At 50.5% G+C, this 27,042-nt stretch overlaps 7 protein-coding genes across 7 annotated transcripts; 4 read left to right on the top strand and 3 right to left on the bottom strand.

Annotated features, from left to right (window-relative positions):
* Positions 1-36: 36 nt before the first annotated feature.
* Positions 37-1,143, top strand: BJY04DRAFT_209825 (MOSC domain-containing protein; the record flags this gene model as incomplete). Its single annotated transcript, XM_073714175.1, has 1 exon — positions 37-1,143. One exon carries the CDS (start codon positions 37-39, stop codon positions 1,141-1,143), a length of 1,107 nt encoding a protein of 368 aa, XP_073567358.1.
* BJY04DRAFT_230504 (DNA-directed DNA polymerase POL5) lies at positions 1,092-4,725 on the bottom strand (the record flags this gene model as incomplete). The annotated part of the gene is made up of 5 exons (XM_073719308.1): positions 1,092-2,344; positions 2,395-2,700; positions 2,751-3,556; positions 3,605-4,190; positions 4,255-4,725. Coding segments are annotated over 5 exons (3,153 nt in total), but the record flags the coding sequence as incomplete, so codon positions are not given.
* A 5,553-nt stretch (positions 4,726-10,278) lies between these two features.
* Positions 10,279-12,534, top strand: nimT (putative tyrosine protein phosphatase MIH1). Its single transcript, XM_073708407.1, has 4 exons — positions 10,279-10,810; positions 10,893-10,960; positions 11,014-11,230; positions 11,297-12,534. Exons 1-4 carry the CDS (start codon positions 10,557-10,559, stop codon positions 12,417-12,419), a joined length of 1,662 nt encoding a protein of 553 aa, XP_073567360.1. The 5' UTR covers positions 10,279-10,556; the 3' UTR covers positions 12,420-12,534.
* Positions 12,535-13,233: 699 nt separating this feature from the next.
* sld5 (putative GINS DNA replication complex subunit Sld5) lies at positions 13,234-14,544 on the top strand. Its single transcript, XM_073708406.1, has 2 exons — positions 13,234-13,647; positions 13,706-14,544. Exons 1-2 carry the CDS (start codon positions 13,471-13,473, stop codon positions 14,336-14,338), a joined length of 810 nt encoding a protein of 269 aa, XP_073567361.1. The 5' UTR covers positions 13,234-13,470; the 3' UTR covers positions 14,339-14,544.
* A 332-nt stretch (positions 14,545-14,876) lies between these two features.
* BJY04DRAFT_221918 (cullin family protein) lies at positions 14,877-17,465 on the bottom strand (the record flags this gene model as incomplete). Its single annotated transcript, XM_073717246.1, has 3 exons — positions 14,877-15,048; positions 15,105-16,984; positions 17,040-17,465. 3 exons carry the CDS (start codon positions 17,463-17,465, stop codon positions 14,877-14,879), a joined length of 2,478 nt encoding a protein of 825 aa, XP_073567362.1.
* A 312-nt stretch (positions 17,466-17,777) lies between these two features.
* Positions 17,778-18,773, top strand: BJY04DRAFT_197805 (DNL-type zinc finger protein). The gene has a single exon (XM_073712524.1). The coding sequence runs from the start codon at positions 17,972-17,974 to the stop codon at positions 18,584-18,586; it is 615 nt and encodes a 204-aa protein (XP_073567363.1). The 5' UTR covers positions 17,778-17,971; the 3' UTR covers positions 18,587-18,773.
* On the bottom strand, positions 18,729-26,782 carry BJY04DRAFT_230512 (putative HEAT repeat protein (DRIM)). Its single transcript, XM_073719309.1, has one exon. It carries the CDS (start codon positions 26,732-26,734, stop codon positions 18,872-18,874), a length of 7,863 nt encoding a protein of 2,620 aa, XP_073567364.1. The 5' UTR covers positions 26,735-26,782; the 3' UTR covers positions 18,729-18,871.
* Between the last annotated feature and the right edge of the window lie 260 nt (positions 26,783-27,042).

The raw sequence follows: 27,042 nt of genomic DNA on the forward strand, positions 1-27,042 counted from the left end.
CTCAAACATTTACTTCCTCACGGAGTCGACACCAAAATGGCGCCTATCCTCCTCGCCTTGATTGCTCTCTTCTTCCTCGCCTCCCCATTCCTCCTGCGCCTCATCCGCCAAGCACCAACCAACGACCCGCAAACCAAAAACCCGAAGCCGCAATCGAAACTAAACTCGCGTCCCTCGAGCCAACCCGCCTCGCAAATCGTTTCCCTCCGCGTATACCCCATAAAGTCCTGCCGTGGATTCGAAATCAAAGAGACAAGACAATGTCTCTCGGGATTGGACATGGACCGCCGCTGGATGGTAGTCGATTCGAAGACAAAGGTGTTCCTGACAATTCGCCAGATCCCGGAAATGACCCTCGTGAGAACGGGTCTCAGTGACGATGGAGAGAGCCTAGTTATTTCCATCGCCGAGAGCAATGAGGATGGTGCTCACAGCAAAGGAGAGAGCGTCTCGGTCCCAGCACACCCAGACACATCCTGGCTACAGACCAACACAACCCTCGTCTCAGACGTCAAAATCTGGGATACTGTCACAGACGGGTACATCTACAACTCCAGCGTCGGGGTAAACCAGCTCCTCTCGAGTTTCCTGAAGCGCGATGTCGCGCTCGTATACAAGGGTCCGATGCCGAGGATCCTGAAGGGCAATGCGGACCCGAGACTCCTCGGCCGAGTCCAGGATACCGGATTCCCCGACGTCCTCCCCGTGCTTATCGCCTCGCAGGCGTCGATCGATGAACTGAACAGCCGACTACGCAAGCAAGGCCACGAGGAAATCACGATCGAGCGGTTCCGCCCGAATATCATTGTCCAGGGGGAGAAGGGGAAACCCTGGGTTGAGGACTCGTGGAAGACGGTGCGGATTTCGTCGTCTTCGGGTGGGGAAAGGAAGGATATCACGTTTGATATCGTGGCGCGATGCGGCCGCTGCCAGGTTCCAAATGTTGATCCCGTTACGGCGGAGAAGCATAAGAATCAGCCGTGGGATACGTTGATGAAGTATCGACGTGTTGATGAGGGGCTGAAGTATAAGCCTTGCTTTGGGATGTTGGGGGTGCCGAGGGGGGAGGGGGGTGTTGCTGTTGGGGATCGGTTCGAGGTGTTGGAGGAGACGGATGAGCATTTCTATATCAAGGGGTTTTAGCTTAGTATATATGAGGGGTTATGAGATACGAGAGGATAATATAGTTCGATCTTTGCTTTTGGCTGGCGCTCTATGGTGGGTGGTGGTTATATTCACATTGTCTTGCATCTCTCCTCGGTATCTATATTATGAAATAGTCATATACCACTACTATACAAATCCATTCCCCCCTCCCATAATCCACTCGTAAATCTCAATCCTTGAAACACGAACCGACTCAATTCTTCCTTGCCCGACTCGCCGAAACACACCAATTGTTCCACTCAGTAAAAAATATCGGCTGCACATGGCATTTCGTACTAAGCAGCTGGCTCTTTCGCGTCTCGCCATAAACATCCACAATACCGTCGATAGTCTCCTTATCATGTGCGGTCAGAACCTTCACGACAAGCAGACTGGCCTGGCTACATCCGGACGCGTGCATTGGCGGGCCACTATGCATCGCCTCGGCGTGAATCGACCGCAGAAGTTCCCAGACGGGTTCGACGTCGTCGTTGTCCTCATCTTCATCATCCGATCCGGACTCGGACCCGGACTCTGAAGTTGATTTGGCAGTGGAAGTGGCATTCGATGTGAGGGTGGGAAGAGCAGCGCCCTTGCAGAGCTTCGTATACTCCCTCAACACGGCAATTGCCTTGTTAGCAACCTGCTTCACAGACGACCGGCGGGTAAGTCTGAGTAACGGCAGGATAAGATCGAGGGCAAGGATGTTCGAGTGGCAGCGTTTGACATAGATCTCAAGAAGATCAAGAACACGGTTCTTGAAGTTGACCATCGTCTCCTTTGCATCCTTTTTATCCTTTTTCTTGCCGAGAGCGTCGCGCCGTGCTCTGAACACTTTGATGAGTGCCGTGTCAACTTGTTCCATTTCGTCGTCGTTCATGTCCTCGTCAGATTCGGACTCTGAGGCTGCGAGGTCTTGGTCTGCGCGGTGAGTACCTAGGGCTTCGGCGAGTTTGGCTTCGAAGGCGGCGATTTCGGCAGCGTCTTCGGGGGAAGGCTCGGAGTCTTCTGCTTCTTCGTCGTCTTCGTCAGAGGCGGCATCTTCATCCTCTGCGTTAACGACTTCGATGTCGCTGTCTTCTTCGTCGACGTCGATCATCTCCTCGTCTTCATCGTCCTCACCGTCCATCTCGTCTTCGTCATCTTGCTGGTCAAACATTTCTTGTTGGCCAGCGAGACTTTCTTTGGCTTCGAGGATCTGAATCGTCTAGTTAGCTTCTATCAATGACGGTGCAGTAGCTGGCATACCGAGATCAAGGACTCCAGCCCAGTAGCAGTGATGTTCGGAGCAAACGCAGTAAAAACCTGCTCACTCATGCGGCGGAAAAGCTGAGACGGTTTGGAGGCGAAACTGAGAAGGATTTCGACCAGAGCATCGGATGCTTCCGAAGTTTCCTCCTTCTTAGACTTTTTGTCGCTGAAGATTTTGTTGTAGCAGAAGTCAAGTTCATCCAGCATGGACACGGCATCTGCGTCGCCATTGTAGACTTGCAAGATTGTCATCGAGTAGAGGAGCTTGAATGCGTCGACACCGGCTGCGTCGGATTTCTTGTCCTAGAAACTGTTAGTTTATATTCTGTATAGTACTTAAGGAATGCTCTTACCAAGCTTGAAAGTTTTTTCAGCGTCTTGAAAGCCCCCTTTACTGAATCCTTAAGAGAGTCATCCATACTGATGATGAACTTTCCAAACTCTTCAGACTTGGCTGCATCGCGGATCTTGCGAACAACAGCATAGGGCAAGGTAGCCGCATGCTTCTGAGCAGCAATAATGCTGTTAAGACTTGAGTTGATTCTACCCCGGAAGAGTTCCTGGGATTGCTCGGTAAGCGGGGGCTGGGCACCACTTTTACTGTCTTCACTCGTGAAGTACGCGAATCGAGCAAAGATAAAGAGAATCCTCTCAAGTGCAGCCTCAGAGCCTTCACCTGCCGCATCGCTAGCAGACACGCGGGCTCGAACCATAGCCAGCAGCAGGTTGGCCAGAACCTGGCGGTTTGAGGCAGCGGTCTTGCTGTCGGTTGTACCTGGTGAGGCAACGAGCTTCTCGAAAAGGGGAATAATTTCACTTAATGCGTCGAGATTCGCCTCTGACACAATCTTTTCAACGGTCTTAGTCTTTGTGACTTGGTCGAAGATTACCGATCCCGCGGGGCCCATAAGACCAGTAACGGCCGCAGCAGCGAATTCCGGCTCCTTTGATACGCGGGCCTGGATAGTCTTCGCGGCCTTGACTGCCATGCGGTGCAAGTACCGGTCCTCGACAGCCAGTTGGTTCATGAGACATCGGACCAGATTTTTCGTGAAAACGAGAGACGCCAATTGAGGGCCCTGCTCGTTGAGCACTTTGTTGAAAAGGAGGAAGCCCCAGTACTTGCGTTCTTCTGACGAGGCTGACGCAAATAGACCGTCTGTATGTGTTAGTTTTAAGCCAATTAGCTCATTGGGTTATAACTTACTGTCAACCACCTCTGTCCAAAAATCGATGAAGCTAAGGCGACTGGCGGAGCCCTTGGACTTTGAAGATTCCTTTGCGGGAACGCTACTCAGGCTATTCAAAGCAGCATCCCAGGCGAAGTGTAGCTTCGAGTTCCACACGCCAGACGGTTGAGCACCTCCGTCACCCTCGTTCTCACTGTTCGAGGACTCCTTCATAGCCTTTACCAGCTGGTTTCTCTCCTTCACGTCCAGTGGGTCATCGTGCTTCCATACTTTGCTCGGGAAGCTGATTCCAGAGAGCCGCTCTTTGGCAGCAAGCCAGATAGCGACACCTTCCGGTGTCCGAGCCAAGTCGTTAGAACAGAGATGCTGAAGAGCTATCTCCACGAACTTGCCGTCAGCTTTCTGTGCTGAAAGATCGTAGATGCATCGGTATACGATCCAACCGCACTCCTCCCTGATCCAAGGCTTCTTCTTTGCTAGCTCAAAGACCAGCTCTAAAACTTTCGTCCACTCCGCGATATACTTGCCGGAGCCAAACAAAACACCAGACTTGATAATTGCCTCAGCACCAAACAACCGACCAAAGTAATGGTCTCTTTGCTCCTAAACCAAAGTCAACCCGCTGTCCAGAAACCCAGCCACAATTAAATGAGGTTCAAAAACTCACCTGTCCCGATTCACCACCCGTCGCAGTCGTCACACTCTCCCAAATCCCCAACACTCCCTTCAGGTCCAACTCCCTCTCCCCCTCCGCCTTGACCCCAAAAACCTGCGACACCACCTCGGTCAAAGCAATCGAGAACCCAATACGCGCCGCCTTGCGACTACTACACAGACCGCGAAACAGTCGCTGCAGGACTTTCTTGATCTGTTCCTCCTCGGGATTCTTATCTGGCGTAAATTGCGATACGAGAGCCTGTGCGGCTTTCAATCTGATCTCGTCATTCTCGCTTGCGAGATCTTCGTATATCTCTACTAGCTTTGTGTTGACGTTGATGGGCTCCCGGCGCCGCTTTTTGCTGCCGCCGTGGTGTGGGGGCATTGCTGCGTTGTGTGGAGGAAATCCCAGATACCTTCCTTGTTTATGATGTTGTAGGTAGGTAGGAAGGAATGAGTATTCCAAGCGGATAGAGTGTAAATCTGGAATATAAAAGGATTTAGAGCTCGCGCAGTTGCACTTATCGCGCTCAGAAAATTTACGGAGCTGGACGGATGTGGTTTAGCCTTATCGGATATTCTGGCCTCAGGTGTCTGTCTACCTTTTCGGGGTATACTTCCTATCCAATGAATCTGTAGACCCAAGGTCCTCAGCGCATCACGATAAATTTAATGGCGACTCTGACATATGTTGTATTTCTGTGCTCCTGCTAGTAGGTGGTCACTACGTTTCAGTACTATGGTGAGATAGTATGCATGGGTTGAACGGTTTTGCTGCTGGAGATATATACTTGAGGGAACTATTGGGTTCGATTCGGGAATTGACATGGTTTCGCAGAGAAACTGATCATGATCAATATACTGCTAGTAATTTATTACCGAAAATGTTCAGTCACTCTGCTTGATAGGATGATTTTAGAGAAGACCAAATGGCTGTGCGTGTACTACCTAATGCACACGAAGAGCCAGCCTAAAAGTGAACAGTGGGACATAGGACAGGCTATGAGTCTTGGTAACCGAGGCTTATATCATTCAACTACTAAGTGGCCTGCTATGACTACAATATGTCAAGAACGCGAACTCAAGTGACTCAGGAAGCCGAATAGTCGCCTAGGTGAGGTCAGCCAGAGATTTCAACTGAGAGACAAGAGGTCACCGTCATCATCACAATCCAATGAAATATATGCTTAGATGGTGTTGCACAACAGAAGGTAGGCGACTACCAAACATAGTAACCCGAGACCTAACGTAACTCTATCGGGAAACGAACCATACCGCACGACTCAAACATTCCTTCTGCAACCTGGCAGCGCGCCTTCGCCAAGCATGACAAGCTCAATAGTTACCCCAGGCCGAGATGAATAAGCTATGCGAGGAATGCCTCCTCGGCTCAGATCCGGTTTTCTGTGCATCGCGAGCTGCACGATAGGTGGGAGCCGTTCCTCGCGTAGTCGTACCCCACCAGTGAAGATGCCTTGATCGAAAGCTTGCGTTCCAGAGCTTGTCTTGTGGGCTTAAGGCAAGGGCCGCATATCTTTCTTGTAACCTTCCCGCTGGGATCTGCGAGAAGAGTGCAAACTTCAAAGGCCAAATCTCTGGGGTGAGTCCGCCGCAGTGTATCGTCATGGACCTTGGTTATGTGGCAAGGGATAGGGAAGGGGTTTGCGCAAGTTGCTGGGTAAGTTGGCATGCTTTTTTCATGTGTATTGAGTGATGCTGAAGAGAAAGCATTCTAGGCAGGTAATTATACTTGCTTGATGACGTTTAGGAAACCGATTAGCATCTTACTTCGTCGTTACGATTGCCTCCGGATAAAGAGAATCAGACTGTAGGTTTTCAGAAAGTAGGACCACTTACTAGAGTAGACCAAACCCATTCTAATCCGAATATGCTCAATGGAGGGGGCTTTGTTCTCGCAACCTACCTGCCAATAGCGGACACTCCGTGCATAAGCCATAGGGCAAAGCCTATTTTAAGACCTGCAGTGACTTTATCATCAATTGTCACCGCTAGAAGTGACAAAAGCGGGGGATCCTCGCAAGGTATGAATGTACGCTGCAAGGGACGAAGCAACACGAATCGTATGTGATGCTTGTTGAACATCAACTCGTCATTTTGCAACAGATGCATAAGTTAGTACTTACTTACAGTAGTAGTAGAAATAAGTGTTGTTGTTGAAGTCAATAGTTACGGAGATGCAATATCTCTCTTGGCAATTGAGTGTTGCACTTTTAGGGATAGGGAGCATAGGGGCAGAGAATCCAATTTCAATAGGCCATGGAAGATTATTTTAGGAGCACTGATAGTTACTAGTGTCCAAGGATAGGGCATGAGCCAGTTCTTGCTCCCTCAAGTGTTCTCGACGAACCTGCGGTTGCTGAGAAATTGATAGCACGTCCAGTGAATTAATGTCCGTGCTTTGAAAACAAGGACGTAGGCGATTAAGGATGCGAGCCCATATTAGAGTGGTATGTATGGAAATCTGAGATCAAGCGGTTCGACTTGTTGGGTTATGGTTTTGATCATGGGAAGAATTACCGGATACAAACCTGATCTGCCTTGTGCCAGCGGCCCAGCGTAACTAGCAAGCAATCGACCTAGACGACCAAAGAGATATTTTCGAGCTTGACTGGAGAAGATTGTGCGGAAACAGGCCTAGGGGACTCAGGGTTTGAGATCTGGATGTCTTTCGTTGAATCTTGCTCAAGGATTCGGTACCGGCGACGAGCAGCACACAACCAGCGCGAAAACAGTGCACATGGGCAGAGCGTCTCGATCTCGACCGAATACGAGTACTAGTTCTGCAGATCTCCCCTAGTTATCGACGCGAGCACGTAGGGTAAGGGGGCAGCCCGCAACACAAAGACGGATCGATGAGCCGGCATTAACTCACCGCGGAGCAAGGCTCAGCCTCAGCTATTGGTAGGAATTGTCGTCTATCGTGGTTTTGTAGTCGCTAGTTAGTGCGAGGGAGTGGCTGATTATTTGCACCTGGAGGGATGATACGGAGTAGTGTCCGATCACTTCGATGACGCTCCTCCCCAGGGCGGAGCACGTGTTGATCAATGGCCGATACAGAAAACGGTAACAATCGGTAAGATACGCAGTGCCTCAGGTTGTTCGCGACGTAACCTTAGATAATGCGATCCATGGTATATCAAAACCTGGAACCATCAATAATAACAGTAGACGATAGTCGAGTCAGAACAACAACAATGACGAGATAAAGTTGCAGATGGATGTTGATTGCATGAGTTGGGCGCTAAGACTGTGGACATGGCCCAATGAGCCTGGCTTTTATGGCGACAACCCCACACAGGAACGTGTTTGAAGTCCGACTTGCGCCAATCGTAAGGCAGCTCTGTGTTGTGTTCACTAGACGGTCTCTGCGCGACATCAATGGACCGCAACAACAGCGTCATCTTTCATTAACCGGCCGAAGAATCATGTTTCGCGCAGGAGCATCGACTCGTCTGACGTCAGCTTCCCATGGCGCGTTGTTTTCCTACAATGGTCTAGACACCGGATCTTCATTGACCATTGAATCAAAGCGCGCAATGTACGACGGCGCAAGCGCAATCTCCACAGAGGCCGCAAAGCTATCCAGTGATTGCCCTCCATTATTGAGTCCATCAGCCCTCGGATGCGTTGAGATAAGAGCAAAGCCTAGATCTGGATATTGGCAGATCGAAGTGCGAAGTCAAGCTTGGACGACAGGTCTTCAGCGCGTAGGACGGCGAATCAGCCGCAATGATGCCATCAAGTTGGAGGAAAGTAGAGCCAGCCTGTGGGGAGCTCCCTTCGCTCAAATCGACCGGCGTCTCAATGATGAGGGGCTCTGCAAGAATAGCACAAGACAAAAGCCTTTATGATGAGGGGCACTTGATGCAATCAACTGATGCTAGCTTCAAGAAGAAGGCGTGATTCGCGAATCCCACGAGCTGGGGCGGAGTCGCGAGGCGGGCTGATAGTCTGATAGCCTGTTTATTGACCGAACTATTCCAGATTGAGAGCTTCTAACCTAATCATGCGATGAGGGGAGCACGCGCCCGCTAGCAAAGGAGATCTTGGCGTGGAGATTGAGGGACAAACGTCACAAAGTCTTAAAGTAGCGTCGCAGCGGCAGGAGGGGAGTAGTCTGCTATCAGAATTGACTCCATAAAGATCGATCCAGACACATGAACATGGGCCCAAGGCCTAAGACCTTCCATGTCAGCGACTCCCCAGCGGCAGGTCTTGGAGGTCTGAGACTGAGAGAGTTAGTGACGCTCTTTCAGCTGAGGAGCGTTCCCGAGCCCAAGCTCTGCCGCCGGGAACCCCGACAAATTAGTTGGCCCCAAGATCCTTCAACCGACCGAGGGGCATTGATAGCGATTCGTAGCGAAAGATTTCCAAAATAGAACGCGGAGCTAATCCGGCCGATCAAAGAAGGGGGAGGATCTTTATGCAGGGACTCTGTGTAAACTTGGAATCGGTAGCAAGCTGCGTAAGTGCAGCAGTACCTGGTGCCCTGGGGGAATGAAAGAGTCGCAGACTCGCGGGCAATGCAGGATTCCAGCAGGACGATCGGCAGCGGAGCATTTGATTTGAAGCGCAATGAAATCATCAAGCCCCCAAGGGTACTTTTCCTCCGAAAGGATGACATACCGCGGAGCGAGGGCTGACCTAAATTTGGTGCAGGATAGTGAGGCTACAAGCGTTAGTTAACAAAGAAGTATGGGGTATCAATTATCTCCATAAAAGCTCCTCTCGGTGATAGTAACGTCCACGATGCAGGTACAGAAGCTCGCTTTTGCTGAATTGAGCCGCTGAACGCCTTTCGGCCGTTCCTGAGAGGCACCGGAGCAGGCGCAAGCAGCTCTTTTTCCGAGCAGGTGGAGCGGGTGGAGAATTCATTAGATTCGATCTCCAGTTTAGGCCTTGGGAATGATGTATAAAATAGGTTAAAAAAAAGAAAAATTCAAAGACACGGCACGCTCGGAGAGTGAGATCTCAGAGAGAGAGAGGAAAGAGGCTCCTCTCCCTGGGTTGTGTCCTGAAGAAACCGGTGAGCGTTCTTTACGTGGGAACTGGGAAGGGAGTAATAATAGAAGCCGCACATATGTCAGGAGCTTAGCAGGAGGAGGATCTCCAGACAGAGTCACAGAGGTAACACAGACAGGCTGTCAGGAAAGCGAGGGTCTCAGACTCTCAGGCTCTCGGAGACTCAGCCAGCCCAGGGCTGCATCCCAGGAGCATCCCTGTGCTGATACGCTGGGCGGAAACTAGCGCTGAGCTGGCGGTAAGGGAGTCCTGGCAACGAGGGAAGCTGAAGCAGCAAACTGATGCAAACCACCGACCTGAGGCTCACCAATTGGCCGCTCTGGTAACCTGGTTGCTCTGGTACTGACGACAGTGTGACACCTCGTATGCTCTCCGTATGTATCCTGTACCGTACCTGAATCCAACCGCTTGACAGCCCAACCTTCTGTAGGTCGAACACCCCAGGTTAGCATCGAGAGAAAATGACTCCAGTAAGGAACAATTATACACAGTCAAGGAACAGGTAGATAAGCTCATAATTACGCCCTTGAAGGGCTGCGAAAGCGCTCAATACCGGCGGTACACTGGGTACAGCGGCCGTCGCTTAAGCTCTTCTCGAGCATCTGGAGATCGCTCCCCACTTTGCGTTGCCATGCAACAAGTCCATCCCTTCAGCTTCACTTTTCAATGCCGTTTTTCCTCTTCTTCTTCCTCTCCTCCTCACTCCTTTTGAACCCTCACCTCCCGCCCTCCGACTCCTAAGGCCATAGCTCTGTCCCGGTCCGCCTCTGGCCTCTCTCGACCTCGCCTCCATCTGGTGTTCTCCTCGGTATCTAGCCCCATTGCATCTAGTGTACCACTGTACCAGACTGCTGTGCCCTTCCCTGCCCCTGACAAGTGATGCTGCGCTTTGGACGTTTTGCTAATTGATCACTCGCGCTTCTCACAGCTCCTCCCCCATTCCCATACCTTACCTCCCTTCGTCGTTACCCTATCTGAACCTACCGTCATGTCGCTGTAAGCGACATTCGTCCAGGAAGGATTCGGCACGGTACATGTTGGACCACTGCGAGGTTGGAGCCGTTTCGAAGGGTTTTCTGAGGCCGGAACTCGACAATCTACCATTGGGACATATCGGAGCGAGTAGTTTACCCATACTGCGTTCATCCATACCCAGCGTCGTAGCGTATGCCCCGATAGATCGGATCCCCAGATTTGCTGGAATCCATTTCTTGGCACTTGGGAAAGGACTCCCCAGAGGGCTCTAGAGGGAAACCGTCTACCGCAGTTATGGAACATTCTTCTCCGTTGGCTGCCATGCAGCCGCCATCGGTCCTACTTGGCCACTGCTTTCGCTCGGATGCGTCGTCGTCTTATCATGGATTTAGTCCTTTGCCTGGGCTAGGTGCTGGTGGTTTCAATTTCAAGGATTTGTCCATGAAGAGATCGCAGGGTGACTATTTCAATGTAAGGCCGGTTCGGGGTTCATCTCCCACTGCAAGCCTTGCAGCGGATCTGTCTCAGAATTTTCACATCGATCAGAGGTTCGTCATCTCTTCCCTGGACCTTTTTTTTAAACCCTTTGTCGGGTGATGAAAGAAAAAAGACTGACGTAAAGAACTCTAGCCCCCAGGTTGCTACGCCTCGACGGTCTTTGTTCTCCGCGTGCTTGTTCGGGAACGGAAATAGGCATGGTAAGAGCTCGTGGTGTAAACAGTGGGGGAGCTGTACTGATACCGGTATATAGAAGATGCCATGACAACTCCTCCGCTCCCATCGTCCCCTGCTCCTGCGATGGATATTATGGATATGTCTCCTTTACCTCACAAACCCCCGTTCACTACCACGACTGAACTAGAACTCAACTCTCCCACATTCGAGAGTTCACCTATGGACACCACCATGAATAACGATAGCATGATCCCCGAGTCGCCAACGGTCCCGCAGAAGGATGGTCTACAAGAGTAAGAGCGATATCCTCAGAGGGTCCATTATCTGGCTGGGAGAATCTAATCACTGTATACTTGCAGGAGAAGACGTCCAACATTCTTACGGCCTAGTCTCGCCCGGAGCAAAGCCCAATCTTTCCAACTTGGAATGGCAAAGCCGGCCCCCGAGAGCCAAGGACCTCCCTTTCGATTTCAGACTAAGAGCAACAACAAGTCTTCATTGGGTGTGACGGCGTCGCTGGAGGATATGTTTTGCGAATCCCCTCAGCGAGAACGCCCTTTGACACGGAACAATTCTTCAGGCGGACTGGCTGGCAACCCGCGATTGAGGCAACCACTTGGAAGCAGCGGGAGCCACGTCCGTGGAAATGGATCCCCGTCTGCGGCATCAATACGAAAAAACTCACACCCAAATATGCGCCCCCGCAAGCAGTGCAGACGCTCTTTAAGCATGTTTGAACATCCAGAGGATGTCATTGCCGATAACGAGGTTTCTTTTACATCAAATGCACCACTTCAGTCCATCAGCGACATCGAAGGAACCCAGACTCTGCAGCTCCCTCACTTCATCCCTGAGGAACAAGCAGACAACCTACCCCGTATCGACAAGGCCACCCTCGTGGAGCTTAAAGACGGAAAGTACAATGAGATGTTTGACAACATCATGATTGTTGATTGCCGGTTTGAATATGAGTACGATGGCGGGCACATCGTCGGTGCCATTAATTACAACGACAAAGAGTGTTTGGCCGCCGAACTCTTTGCCAACCCTCAACCCCGGACTGCGATTGTCTTCCACTGTGAATACTCTGTCCACAGGGCGCCTCTTATGGCCAAGTTCATTCGTCACCGTGATCGTGCTTTTAACGTGGACCAGTACCCTCAGCTGTCCTACCCTGACATGTACATTCTCGACGGAGGTTACAGTGGCTTCTACTCTGTCCATCGGTCCTTGTGCTTCCCACAGAATTACGTTGAAATGTCTGCCAAAGAACACGAGTTCGCATGCGAGCGCGGTCTCGGAAAGGTCAAACAGCGATCCAAACTGAGCCGGGCTCAGACGTTCGCCTTCGGCCAGCAGTCGCCCACAATGGAGGACAGCCCTACAGGAAGATGCCGAAACAATCCTGGAGATCGCAAACTCCTCGCTTCTCCCTTCGATAACAGCCCTCGCCTTCCTGGCCGTCGGATGCTCTCCTACTAAATCGCTTCTTACGGCCCAATTGCTCCCATCTTGCGGATTTCTTCAGCCACGGCCCTTGTAGGCATTTTTTTTTCATCGACCTTTGATTCTTGGATATTCCATTGGTCGAACGATTTTTTTATGATGATATTGGTGTTTGGGTGTTTTCTTTTGCATTCGAGGTTTGCATTCGACTTTTGCATTCGAGAACTTTGAAAGATTTTAGCGGACATCCTCGACTCGAGGCACCATGCAGTTTTACGATCTAAGATCACACTCACTCGCTTCAGATTTCCCACATCTACCTCCATACTTCGCACGACCCCTACCTGATATACCGCAACCTACGGATATCGCGCAATCTATGACACGACAGCCACAACACTACAGCAGCTCTTCAGCACTCGTTTGTTCCGGTCCATTTTCGGCCGATTTCCCTTTTCCTTTTCGCACTCCCTCTACAACTTCCATATGTCTTTCAACGAATCTTCACGGATCTTCACTGCGCCTGGACACCTCGTCGAGTTCCTTATATGATACCTCATCCGCAAGCACTTCTCTTCTCGAGACTTTCTATTTTGAACCTACCGTCTTTTAATCCGCCACCCCGTTTTCCTGTACAATGCGAGGGACCCCAGCTCCGCCATGCACAGTACATATGATGCACGGCTCGTCTAACAGACGATAATTCACTGTGCGCGGCTGTTTTGGACCTAACATTGACTACTCACGCAAGGATTTTATCCCTTGTAACGTTCAGATCATCAGAGCACTGTACATACGAAAACACTATCGTCGGCTATAGATTCGGCTTTAGGGATAGCAGAAGTTAAGACTAATTTCCTATGTCGAAAGAATGAAATAATTCAATGAAACTGCCTGCTTGTACTCCTTATTTGTTAGTTTCAAGTGTACGGAACGAGTAACTACCTATGCTCCGACAGCAGGTAGGTGGAGCGGGAAGATCGACACCTCGGGCAACCATAAATTCCTCCGCCTCCGCTCCGCCATTGCATCCTATCCAAGTGACCCCTCCACCAGCTAGATTCCTCAACATTGGCCCCTTTCTACCATGGATATCGACGACATTCTCGCGTCCGTCGACCATGCTGACGTCTCAAGCCCCGAGTCCACAGCCCTTGACCACCAGCTCCTCACGCGCTTCTGGGTCGCCGAGCGCAGCGTCCCCGAGCTCCTCCCATGGCCACGCCGACTAATGGATAGAATGATGGAGCGTGTCCGGCAGCAGGTGCGCGCTCTTATCTCCCCCAATTACCTAAAATCAACACGTATACTGACCGAACCAGATTGAAACAATCGAAGACCTCGCCGCCGCATCCTCCGACCCCTCAAGCTCAACAAACGCCCCCTCAACAACAAACCAAACCCTCACCCTCTCAATCCTGCAAACCGACCTCTCAAGAACCCAATACCTCCTGCGCTCCCTGCTCCGATCCCGCCTCGCAAAACTCACTAAACACAGCATGCACTACCTCATCCTACACTCCTCCTCAAACCCCTCCCAACACCAACCACCCTCCACAGACCCCAAAATGCAACAGCCCGAAGACTCAATCCCGCCTCTCCCCGCGCCCTCATATACGAACCCCGATACTCCGTTATCGGACTCCGAAGCTGAATTCCTACACGCACACCAACTCCTCCTCGCCCGGCACTTCGGGTCCTCGTTCCTCTCGTCTTTCCCGCCGCAGTTACGGAGGTTGGATGATAATGCTGGTGGAACGAGTATGATCCAGGGCCCGGATAAGCGCGAGGTTGTATTTGTGAGATGTCTTGCGGAGGAGGTTGTTGTTCTTGCGCCGGGGGAGGGTGGGGAGGAGGATGTTGTTGGTGGGACGATGAGGATGGGGGACGTTTGGGTTGTGCGGTGGGAGGGGATTCGGAGGGCTTGGGAGAGGGGGGATGTGGAGGTTTTATGATAGGTAAATCAGGCAAGAATGGTAGGGGATCGGGTGGTGCTTGTGGTGTGGTGTGCTCAGGGTTCTGAGGGTAAAGTTCGATGCATTGGGCTGGATTAAACTGAGGTGCATGGCTGGCGTTTGTATATGGTTATTGCTGTTGAAAGGATACCTTGGTGGTTTGTTTATATGTTGAATATACTGCATAGACCTGATATCGGACGGGCGGACTACATGTACTTCGTAGGCCTTTTTTTTTTGCTTGCATTTGATAAGGTATATAAGAGTGTACAAGATGCTCCGTGAAGTGAAAACCCGAGAATGACTCTCAGCGGCGCCAGAAAGAGCTAGTCATGGTTGGAATAAAGTATGGTGCACTCAAGACATGATATCGTGAAGGAAGTTGAAAATTGATCAAGTCGTGAGATGGTCTATGTATGGCGCCAGATATGTATGTAACCACCGGATACGCCTCGCTCCACTCGTCTCGTCTTGCCTAGCGCCAGAACCTGATGATGCACACCGACCAGATAATAAGAGAAAAGAAAAAAGCAATCATTTAGGCAACATAGCCATACGTCGGGGGGTCCTCAACGATACGTTCCAGATACTCGCGGTCGATGAGACTCTCGATACGTCGTTTGACCATGTTGACGTCTGGCACGAAACGTGCCGATAGCTGGCTGAGGACTTCGCTAATTAGGTTCGAGTGGACTAGTTGCTTCCGTTGTCTAGGTTATAGAGTTAGCATGGCCAATATGGTCCTCTTGGAGTATGAGGGACGTACTTCATGATACGCACGACGGCAGCCTCAATGCTGGCGCCGCGCTCGTCATTCAACTTCTTCTCAGTTTCTTTTCGCTGATCCTGGTTCTCGACTTTGTTGGCGCCACCACTTACGACACCAATTCGGACTTTTAAAAATGGACTTGTAAAGTCGTTGTTGAAGAAGAATTTGTCGGTCGGTTTGACGTCCTTGCTCATGGGTTCCTTCTTGAGAACACGGGTCTTTGGTGCAACGGCGAGTGACTGGAGATTTCGAATGAGGTCATTATCTGGAATTCTGGTGCGGGCTTGGATCTCTTCAAATGTAAGAGATTCATCTGCTGTCACGTCGTTGAAGAGCAAGAGCACGACCATGGCGTAGGTTGAAACATTGAGTTCGTGCCGTTGTGTCTTGCCGTTTGATTTCACAAAAGTGGCTCTGATATCTGCTGTGCCCATGCTTGGTTGCCACGAGAGTTTTCGGCCACTGTGCTTGCTAAGGTAGAATTTCTCGAAACTTTGTTTGAGGGTCTCGATCTCCTTAGGATAGTTGCAAGGAAGGTCGACCTGTCCATCCCGTGTGTTCGACATGATTTCCATGGGCCACATGGTACTAGTAAGGACATTGATATCGAGATCAACTCGTCGTTGGTCGGGATCACCCATTTTCTGCACATATTGCTTGTAGTTGCCGGTCAGATCCTCCGATATCGTCATGTCCTTGAACATAGCTTCTAATCGTTGCGTGAACTGGTTGCCGACTTCCATCTTCATCTTAGAGATCATCTGTCGCTCTGCATCCATGCTGACAGAGCGCTTCATCAGCAGCCTTCGAGAGAGATGCTTTTTGTAGTAGGCTTCAAAAAGATCCTTGTCTTTCACATATCGTAAAAGTGTGATTCCATTGTCCAGAAGAGCATCAACTTCAGTGTCTGATTTGCCCTTGATGCCCTTTTTCAGATTTTCATCGAAGAACAACGAAAGAAACTCTGAACTGCGTGTGGTGGAGTTGATGAAGTTAGAGAAACTCGCCGTAATGGCACTCTGAAGGACCTGATCCGACTGGAAGCCCTTTTGCCAGATGTTGTCAAATTTCTTCTTCAGGGAAAGGATGTCGTCTACCCATTTGATAGCTGACGTCGTGAGCTGATTCACTGGTTTCTCCTTCTCTTTTTCTTTCCCCTTCTCTTTCTCCTTCGCGTCTGCTCCAGTCGCTCTTGCGGGCGCAGGCGCTTGTACTAATGCTATTGAAGCGGCATTTATCTCTTGTCCCATTTCGACGACACGCTTTTGCACGGCGTTCGTCAAGTGTGACTTCTTAGGATCAACTCGCGCACTAAGCGTATAGATCCTGGCTAAGGTATCCAACCTGTCGTTATCAAGCATGACTCGAACCCCGGTGCTCTCAAGGTTTATAACCTCTTCAAGGTTCTTCCGAATCAACTCGTTGTCCAGCACCTCCTTGATTTTTGATTCGCTGAGAGGAGAGAGCGTGTTCTGACATCGCTCCTTCTCCTCTGCTATTCGATTAAAAGCAACTAGACAAAAAGTGGTAGCGTCTGTCATTTCGAGCAGTCTCTTTCCCTCGGCCTGATAGAAAATCGTGCTCGACGTCAGAAAATCGGGCTCAAAGGAGGTGAGGTATAGCTTGGATGCCTCCTCTTCAGTGGGCGTATCGTACAAGCCCTCTAGCATGTAGACGCAATGTCGAATTAACGGCCGATCGATCATATGTCCTGACCGCTCCAACTGGATCATGAAAAGCACCGTCGACTTGAGAACATCCGCAACAAATATATCCGAGCCCTCCTGTACTGGCGATCGAAGAACATGGTCTCGAAATAATGCCATGGCTGCAGAGTATATGGAGACTTTCCGAGGGTCCGTCGCGATGGCTCGGTCCTGTATTTCAAACATCGTTAGAGACGTCCACGCAGCTTTATCCGGAGAAACTTACCATGTACATCAGTACGTCTGTAATCATTTGCATACATAGCTGATGGTCCTCCCAGGCCTCTTTCAGCACGGATAGGAACTTTTCTCCGGCCACCCGCCGCTCAGTAGCTTGGTCTTGTATGTCCACAACCGCCTTGGCGAGCAGAAGGCTAGCCGAAATGCCCTCAACCACTCGCCGCCGAATTTCCTCACATAGCCAGTCTCTTTCCAATTGAACCGTTCGTTCGTAGAGATCGTCTCCGCGGTGTATTAATACTATGTTATAGGCATTCCGGTATAGTTGCTCAAAGGACAACTCGGAGGCGTCTTTCGTGTGTATTCTCTTTAAGGAGCTCGACAAAGCTTTCCAATTCGATTCGAAGGGGTCTTTTCCGCCGGAAGCCAGAGCCTTGGGGGGGTCGATTAGTTCCACGAGCTCGAAAACCATCGTACTAAACAAGACAGAATATGATGTGAACGAAGAAAATAAAGTAACTTACCCTAGTCCGGGGAGCGCGAATCTTTTGTCTCGCTCTCATAGCCATCTTGGAGACTTTGGCGACTTTGCCATCTACTCAGTCGAATGGCAGTGAATGGCGTGGGAAATGGTGGCGGGGCAGAGTGTTTGGGGCTTGTAGTAACTCTCGAATCACACCACCAAACTTAACTTAAAAGAATACAGGCAGGTTTGAAGTTGAATTGTCAAAGGATAGAGCTGCTCTCCGCTTTCCGAATGCATTGCTCTCCCCGCCACAGACGAGTGTTGTGTTTCTTGAAGGTGAGCGGAGCCTTGAACGAGGCCGCGGAGGAGAGGCAAGCTGGAAGAACTTAAGTCCGGCGCAAACTCCGGCCTTTCGCCTCGTCATCAAGCTCGACTAGCTCAACTGTAACTATCTTATTCAACTCATTTCAATCTTCATTCACTTCAAGCTCTCACGGTCTTTACATATCACTATGCGATCGTCCCTCCGCCTCTCACAAGGCCTTCGAGCCCTCAACAGCGCCTGCTCTCAGTCATCTCTTCCTCGGGGAGCTTCACGATTTTGCTCGCAGCTCAGTCGCCAATCCTCTCGACCATTCCGACAAACATACCTCTCCCAAACACCTAAATTAGTTATCCCATCAATTAGTATCCGTCACAATTCGAACGAGTCCGCCTCAAAGCGGCTCACCGATCATTCCCCCGATCCGGAAACTGACGCCGAGAATGAAGCTTGGAACCAAGAACGTCGACAGCAAGAACCTCAATACGTCATTGTCTTCACCTGCAAACCATGCGGTGAGCGCTCATGGCATAGGATGTCAAAGCAAGGGTACCATCGCGGCACAATTTTGATCCAGTGTCCGGGCTGTAAGAACCGCCATGTCATCAGTGACAACCTCGGCATCTTTTATGATAAGAGGACGAACTTGGAAGATTTGCTGGAGCAGAATAAGGACAAAATCACTCGTGGTCAGATTGATGGAGAGGATGTCGAGTTTTGGGATGATGGGACTCTGGAGCCGGTCAAGACGGATGGGCATGTTGATGAAACGGAGAGAATTCAACAGGGGAGCAAGTCGAAATGAACATCGGCTGTTGTCAGATTACTGAGCGTCTTCAGGTTGGAGTTTTTGACTTTGCTACTATGGCTGTAGCTCGTGTAGATTATGGGCACTGAAAGGCGTACATAAATCTGGGGTTACTCTATTATGATACCTCATTGCTGTTCTATATACACTCATCTCACATATCGTGAATACTTTTATGCTCCAATCCGGTACTAAACAAACAAATCACTTTCTCCTTGCCCATAACGCCGGCTGTCAAACATATACTCGAATTTATAACGGCCGTAAACCAGATTGGTCTGTCTACCAACCCCGTCTTCTTCCTCGGTGCTCGGCACCCTTCTCCTTTCTCTTTTCGCGTTTGCGGTCGTTCCTCCTCTTCTTGTCACGTCCATACTTCTCAGGATCTTGAACTGCCTCGATACGTCGCTTGACACGTCTGCCCTCACGCCTCTTCTTGATCTCCTCCTGGATGACCGACATCTGGTTGATGTACTCGGTGGTACCGAGCTTCTTCTGCAGAAGGTCGAGAACCTCGTGGCAGTTGGCCACAAGCGCCTTGTATGCATCTCGGAAAGCCTCGTCTGATGAGCGGGGTGCAGGGATTGAAGCATCAGTCAAATGTTGCAGAGGCAAAAGAATGACAGGGAGCGATTCAAGAATCTGTTCTGGCTCGAGATGGCGGCAAAGAGCGGCGATGAGGCCGACGGAAGAAGTCTTCGGGATTAATGATGATGCGCGGGTGGTAACGAATTCGCGGCGGAGGATGGACGATGCTTGCTCGAAGATGTAGCGGACTGCAGATTTCTTGGACGTGGGTTGGGTTTCTGAGTCGCTGCCTTCGTCATCGTCTTCACCTTCACCTTCACCTTCGCTTTCATCCGATTCTGCTTCCTTTTCGTCGTTGTTGGAGTTCAGCTCCAAGCCGTTTTGGGCGCAGCATCGACCGATAAAGATGGTGTTGCGTACTGTCTGCATTGCCAGCTCTTCACTAATGCCCGGCGTGCGAAGAGAGCGCAAACTGGACCGGAGCAAGAGGTGCATTGTGTCCTTGTCCATGGCGAGGCCCGTCGCACCGACTAAGGGCAGAGAGCCGTACCCGGTTGTGGCGTTTGCCTTAGCGAGGTCTGCGAGCCAGATACCGACAAGGTTGGCGGCGCAGGTTTTGACCCAGGTGTGCTGGTAGAACAGGCACTCGCAAATAAGGCTCCAGGTCTTGACACGGTCCTGAGACATCGCAACTGAAGGAACGGCCTTGGAAAGCTTGGCGAAGAGCTGTAGCGAGAAATACAACGATTGCCACTTCTCCGTGTCCGCATCCTTAATGATAGGCCGCATTATTGTCGGGAGAGTCTGAGCCACGAAGTCTGCTTCTTTGTCCTTGTCGGTCTCTTCAACCTCAAAGTAAATCCTCATAGCCTGCAATCCGGTGCTTGTGAGGAGCGGATTCTCGGTTTGCTCGATCCATGAGCGAAGGGGGTCGAGGAAAGCCTTCAGTTGATCCTTGTTGGCCCGTCGGTAGAATTCTCCTAGAAGCGCGCCCGCCATTTCTCTGCACTCTGCTGCCTCGTCGTTCGCCATGGCAATGACAACGGGAAGGAAGAAGGTGCTCACAATGTCTTGGGCCTTTTCATCTCCAGTCTTAGAGAGCAACATGTGGATTGCCTCCATGACCGACTGACGGCCATCTTGGTGCTTGTACTCGAGATTCTTGGCAAGGAAACTGAGTTGTTTTGTCCACCGCTTCTCGGCCTGGGGATACTCAATGAGGAAGTGAATGTACACGCCCCGAGCTAGGTCACGCGCAGAGCGAGTCTGATTCGTGACCATCATGGTGGCAATGCTATCGACGAGTTCGTACATCTCCGTAACCACAAACTTCCGAGCCATAACTGCCCTAATGAAATTGAAGGTTACACCTTGACGGTCTGGCTCTTCGATATCAGCCGTAAGACGTTGAAGCAGGTAAGCGAGATGTCCATCTCTGAGCTTGACATCCTTCCTTTCTCGAAGCACGGCAGAAATAAGCTTCAAAGAGGCCTGTGCACCCTCGCTGTTGGTGCTTGGTGCCTCCTTGATCAGCTTGACAGCTTCTGTGAGGTAGATCGGTGCGTTGGTGTCGATCTCCGGTAGAGGAAGTTTAATAATCGTGGATAGGAACCGCAAAGCTGAGATCTTCACCTCCTCATGGCCTTGGACTAGGGCGTCTCCGACCATAGGAAGGAAGCCGGCCATGTTGGCAGACGTAAGGAGAGAATTATACTTGCTGAGAACGGATCGAAGAACATCAAACGAAAAGCGGACCAGCTTATAGGCATACGAGGAAGTGCTTCCTCGCTTTTCATTGCGCCTTTGGCCCTTCATATTGATTAGGAAGTTCTCTTCTTGCGCGGACTTGGCGTTTTGCGTTTGTTTCTGGGCAGGCTCCTTGTAGGCTTCCTTGATAACTTCGTAGGAGAAGACCAGGAGATCACGACTCTCAACATCTGGGTTTCTCAGCAAGCCAATACCAACTCTGCGCAGGAGTTCGTCAACCTTTCTGACAATAGTGGATGTGAGCTTCTCCTGCAATAGCGACTGCAGCGGGCGCAGCAGGCTAGACAAGTTCCTAATTGTCGAATTCTTGGCAAGAAGCTCCATGGAGTCGTAACTTTTGTTGCTCTTGACTTCTTTCATCTTGCTGACGTAGTCCTCGGCGTCCTTCTCTTGACCAACGGTACCAAACGTGTCATCCATAACGACTGAGCTGAGATCCGCCAAGCAGTAGTCCAAATCACCCTGCTTGAAATCATCCGTGGTGGCAACGAGAATGGAGTGGACCGTGAAAGACAGAACGTGAAGTTGGTAACCTCTCTTGAGGGTATGGCGAAGTTCCTTGAGGATGTAGCCTATATAACCAGGTCCTAACAGAAGAGCAATGTCGTTGAGTGTCTTTCGTGCTGTGTCACGAGAATCCTGAGCTTTACTCTTGAGAATACTGCAAACATCTAGGAGAACCGGAGGTAGGCGAATAGCCATATCATCTTCAGGTAGCAACTTCATGAGCTTGATGGTAGTAACGGCTGCTGGAAGACGCAGACTCATCTGAGCCTCATCCTTGTGATGGATGAAATTCGTGAGCATAGGGATGAAGCCAGTGGTGAGCTCATTAGCAACCTTGGCTGTAGATGGTATGGACAGAGCAAGAGTGGACTTTGATGGAGGCGTGATATCCATAGCGCTGTCGCCGTTCTCTGGTTGAGGCTTTGGAGCAATCTGGTTCATCGCATTTGTAAGAGCATCAGACATCCTGCCCAAAAGCCTCAAGACATTCCGCTCAATTTCAGACTTGCTTGACATGTAGCCACGGTATCTCCTGAAGATAGCCCTGAACTGATTCCAGTCAAGAGATTCAGCTAGAATACCAATAGTAAGCACAGCCTCTGCGATGAGATTGTGGGCGTTCTCATCGGCAGCACCATCAAAAACAAAGTGTTCGGTTAGAGGAATAAAGATTGTGCTGATATTAGTCGCTTGAATGTCGCCACTGGCTGCTTCGCTTGCTAGTCGTCGAAGGGCCCGGAGACGGCGATGCTGTTGGATGTGAAGGATGTTGTTGAAAAATGAGGCTTCCTCATCATCACCCATTAGGAGTGCATGCATGTCCTGCACAGAGGAGCGTGCAGGATTCAGCTTGACCAAGTGGCCAAGTACTTGCACAAACTCAGCGCGGATGAGCTCGGACTTGTGCCTCATTCCACCTTGCAAAGCAGTAAACAGTACATCAGTGACAAGGGGTTCAAATGATTCTGCCTGATTGCCCTTAGCGCTAGCAGCACGCTCTATGAATCGCTTTAGACCGTGAGACGCGTTTGACCTCATGGCTAACTCATCCTCATTCTTCGTGTGATAGAGCATGTTGTATAGCAGGGGCCGCCACTGTTTGGCGTTTAGCGACTCCCAGATGTCTTCATTCAACGTCCTGAAAGCCTGCAAACGTCGCTCATAGTCCACCTCGAGTCTCTTCGCAGATATGGAGTTCAGGTCTTCACAAAGCAAGGCCACTTGGGAAAGTTCGGGTGTGTGATTCGCGAAAGCTGTGAAAACCTTAGACAGAACTTCCCGGTTCTTATCGTCCCTGAAGTAGTCGAACATGGAGCAGACGGCCTCGAACACCTCTTCGGACAGTTTGGGATCTTCATGTGTGTTGTATAGGGGTAAGAAGTGCTCCAAACTGTGAAGGAGATCCGATTTCGTCTTCGGGGATACCCTGTCAGATGGCTGGCGGAGAAGGTATGTCAGGATACTGATCAAGCTTGACGTTTCCTTTGATGACTCGACGCATGGTGCTAGACGAGAGAGCGTATGGACGCCAGAGATCAAAACAGGTTTCGAGGGGCCGCGCCTCAGAAGACGGCCAAGATGAGAGAGTGTGTGCTCGATGTAAGCAGCCAGAACTTCTGAGCGTACCTCATCCGCTGAGAAGTCTCCCATCTCTTCGTTTTCTTGAAGATCCTTTCCATTGGAGAGGTCCGCCAACGGTGTAAGGATCTCATCCATGACATAAATCTTGACTTCATCACGCGCTGATTCAACGCTGAGACAGTCTGCGATTTTCAATACAAGGTCATTGTTGAACTTTGAGAGATAGAATGACGACCGGGCAGTAGCAGCCCAGGTATGGAACAATTTCAGGAGACCTGAGACACCTTGAGCTGTTTCTGTTGCGAAATTCTCGAGCCTCGGGTTGATGACTTCATCAAAAATGATGCGGACGCGCGGAGTCCAGTCAAGATTCGGCGAAACGGAGAAGATGAGGTCAAGACAGCGGATAGAGGTCTGTCGAATGTTGCGCAAGACGGTATTGAGACGTCCCTCTTGAGAGTCTGCAGCCGCAGCCTGCTCTTTTGCCAGAGATTGGGAAGCCCGTACAAGACAATACAAAACAACATCCATGGACTGTTCAGAGTATGGGGTCATGCGAGTTTGAAGGGTCTCAAAAACAGTTTCAATCAACTTCAAGAGACCCATCTGCCTCCTCGGGCCAACCAACTCGCGTACAAAGACCTGGTCATCAGTTCGACCATCCTTTACCGGATGGACATCGCCAAGTGCGCCGAAAGCGATCCGCATAAAGATATCGAAGTCACGATCAGGGAGTTGTGCTAGAGTTCGTAAAATGGCTTTCCGCCGTCCACTTTGTCCTGCTTGACCGGCATTGGCACTGGCCTTCGAAATCATTCGACCATACAGAAGACGGAGAATAACAGGAACAACATCGTCTCTATGTTGCTCCTCGATAAGACTGTCCTCTCTGCCGACACGAACAAAAATAGCCAGTTCATCATTGAAGCGCGATTCATCCAAGACGTTCAGCAGGTTCTCGCGATAGGGCACAATACCAGCAGACTTCCACGTAAAAAGAGCCTTGAGTGCACTCTTCTGGATTTCTGAATTACCGTGGCAAAGAAGCCCCAAGAGAGCTTCATGAACCTCTGGGGCCCTGAACAGCACAGATGGATTGAGAAATCGACCAAAGAGTGCGAGGAACGAGAGGCGATCGTGGAAGCCCCAGGGGATGTACGATTCCTGGTCCTGTTCACTTGTTGAGGCCTTGGTTGGAGCGTCCTCATCGTCTTGAAGAGCCCACGAAAGAAATAGGGGGACAATCTGGCGAGAGCGCTTCTCCGCCAAGTTTGGGATTGCGTTGAACACACGCAGAGCCTGGGTCCGAGGGGCAGTAGGGACCACATCCGAAAATGTGTGATCCTTTTCAAAGTCTTGCGTCAATGTCGAACTCGGCTCAAAAGATTGAAAGTGGGTTGCGGATAGGCTCTCAACTTTGGCTGCGTTGAAACATTGGTAATATCCAGACACTTGGTTGTCTTCGTCTTGGTCATCCTCCGTCTCACTCGAAAGAGCGGATCCCTTCTCGTGAAGCCATTGAACGGCCAGCTCGGTGACAACCTTCTCCCCCTCAGCATGCTCACTCATAGCCTTCAAGGCGGCTGCAGAATCATCCCACAGCGGTGCTAATTTCTTCGAGAACAAGCCGAAACAGAAGGTTGGAAGCAATCGTGGCATCCACTTGCGTGAAATAACCTGTGGATACGATATAGCGATTTTCCGAACTTGCATGGACAATACCCTCGCGCTTTGTAGAGTGAGCGGACTCTCGTCGATTTCAATAGCCAACGATATCAGCGAGGCGTCTTCACCCAAAGCTTTGACTAGATCGCGCAGTATCCTCAGAGATACTAGACGAAGCTGTTGAGCTGGTGCCGCCAGATTGGTAATCAAAGCATCAACAAATGTTTCTATTTCAGAAGTCTTCACAGAAATGTTTTCGGAGCACGCAGTTATGTATGCCGCTGTTGCATCGAGGAAAGCGTGGAGGCGAGAGTACTTCGCTGCCACAGTGATAATTTTCGGCCACAGCTCTTTGTCGAGGTTTCCCAGCATTGATGCTAAATGTACATAGGCCTTGAAACCCTGTCCAAGAAAGAATAAAGTGTCGGGTGAAGGGTCCCGATTCTCGTCGGCCAGAACGGAGAGCAAATTTTCATGCAGAACGTCGGTCATGTCGGGTAGAAGGGAGGGGTCAGCCGACAAGGAGAGAGCAGAGGGCAGTTTAGTATAAGCATTGAGAAGTGCCACGCTAGAGGCGTTTGAATCAGATTTGCGTAGCGTGTCTCGCATTCGGGACTTCCAGGAGGAAGGACAGACAATATACCCAGGCTTTGAGACTTCGGATGTGATGCATCCCGCTTGGCTGAGTCGAAGTAGAGATAGGCAAAGTTCATACTCACGGTCTGCCCAGGAATTGTTGATGAATTTCTGAAAATATGGGAGAACAACACCGTGGAATCTCTCAGCTCCCCATTCTGCAAATGTAGCGCAAAATGATAGGAAATAGGCCGAGAGGTGATTGGCAGTTACCGCGTCCATGAGAGGACGCATAAAAGGCAGCATTTCATCCATAGGCGATATCTGTAGAGCGTATGCAGCCGCAGTGAGAACTGATTGAATAGCATCCGCATACGCATCGGGCACATTTTCAGCAGCCCGAAGCAGGAGTAGCAGACTTTCAAGTACAGGTTTCCAGCTCTTCACTCGTGTTCCCTTGCGTGTAGCAAGGCATAGGAAGGCCAGTCGAGAGCAAGCGGTGGCATAACTCTTCTTCTCGGTCTGACAGTTAGACTGAACGTAGGAGGTAATGGCGTTGATGATCGGTTCGAAAGTGTCGGAAGTCGTACTGTGTATAACGTTTATTAAGACTCCACTAACAACGTCAAGTGAGAGCTCGCTCCGTCGTTCGTCTTCAGCGTAGATAGATTTTAAGAGGCATTGAAATATGTCCGCTCCGTTTGAATGCAGCCCGAGCTTTACTCCTTTGATTGAGTCCGAAAACATCGCCATAAGACCCTGCTTGTATAGATCCACATTCTTCGAGTCCGCCTCGGCCTGCCGCAGGTCGTCAAACAAAAATGATACCGCTAGCTGGAGCGGTTCGGCGTTCTTGTAGTAGACCAAACCCGCCTTTCGAATCAAGAACGACAAGGATTCGGCCGCGAACCTAGCCACGAAAGGTTTCTGACGCTCTTTCCCTAGGTACGGAGTCATGATACCTAAGAGTTGGCGCAGGTCTGGAACCAAAAGTCGGGAAAGGAACTTGAATGTCCATGCCAGGCAAGTGAAGCTCCATTCTACCACTTCAACATCGGGATGCGTTGCTGCGACGGAGGCGACTAGAGTCACGGAGGCCGCAAAATATTTCTCAAACCTGACTCCGAGATCTCGAGCGAACTGAGCAAGGAGACTCAGGAGAGGCTCTATTGAGACCTTGTCGCGTTTATCGATATATTCCACCAGCAGTTTGAAGATCTTCTCCTCGTAGTATAAAATTTGCGGCAGACTCTCAGATAGCGGGCTTACTCGACGGGAGAATGCGACAAAATTCTCCGACAAGTTCAACTCCGCCCAGTGGTCGAATGCGGATCGAAAATGAGAAGACGTCTCATCTCCATCTTCTCCGAAGCTCGGTCGTCGGACACGGTGGATGGGATCGATCTTGAGTTTCGTCACTCGCTGCGAAAACGTCTCGAACCGGTGCTGATTTGTGGTCGCCGTTCCAGATTTCACGCGTCCCCCGGGCTTGGGCCGCGAGGCTATCGATTTCCCCACCATCTTGGATTATGACGGTAGCAAAATGAAGCAGCGCGCCGCAAAAGAATGGTGGGCTTGTAGACTGGCGCTATGCTTCGTTATCTCATGCTCTGCCGCATCGGCCAAAAAAATTACTCGGAGACGCATATTCTTTGTTCCGGCGCGGAGATTGCGGTGATTGCTGGAGCACCACGTGACCTTGTGTGGTCCAAGCTCTTGAGCGCTTCTGGCGAAATTCGAGACCCATGCACGTTCAAGATGAGAGAGACGGGCTAAAGCGAATCAATTGTTCCTGATTTGACAAGTAAAAGTACTCTGAGGCTCCTTGA

The sequence above is a fragment of the Aspergillus karnatakaensis genome (assembly GCF_047715665.1).
Source record: "Aspergillus karnatakaensis strain CBS 102800 unplaced genomic scaffold BJY04scaffold_54, whole genome shotgun sequence".
NCBI classification, from domain to species: Eukaryota; Fungi; Ascomycota; class Eurotiomycetes; order Eurotiales; family Aspergillaceae; genus Aspergillus; species Aspergillus karnatakaensis.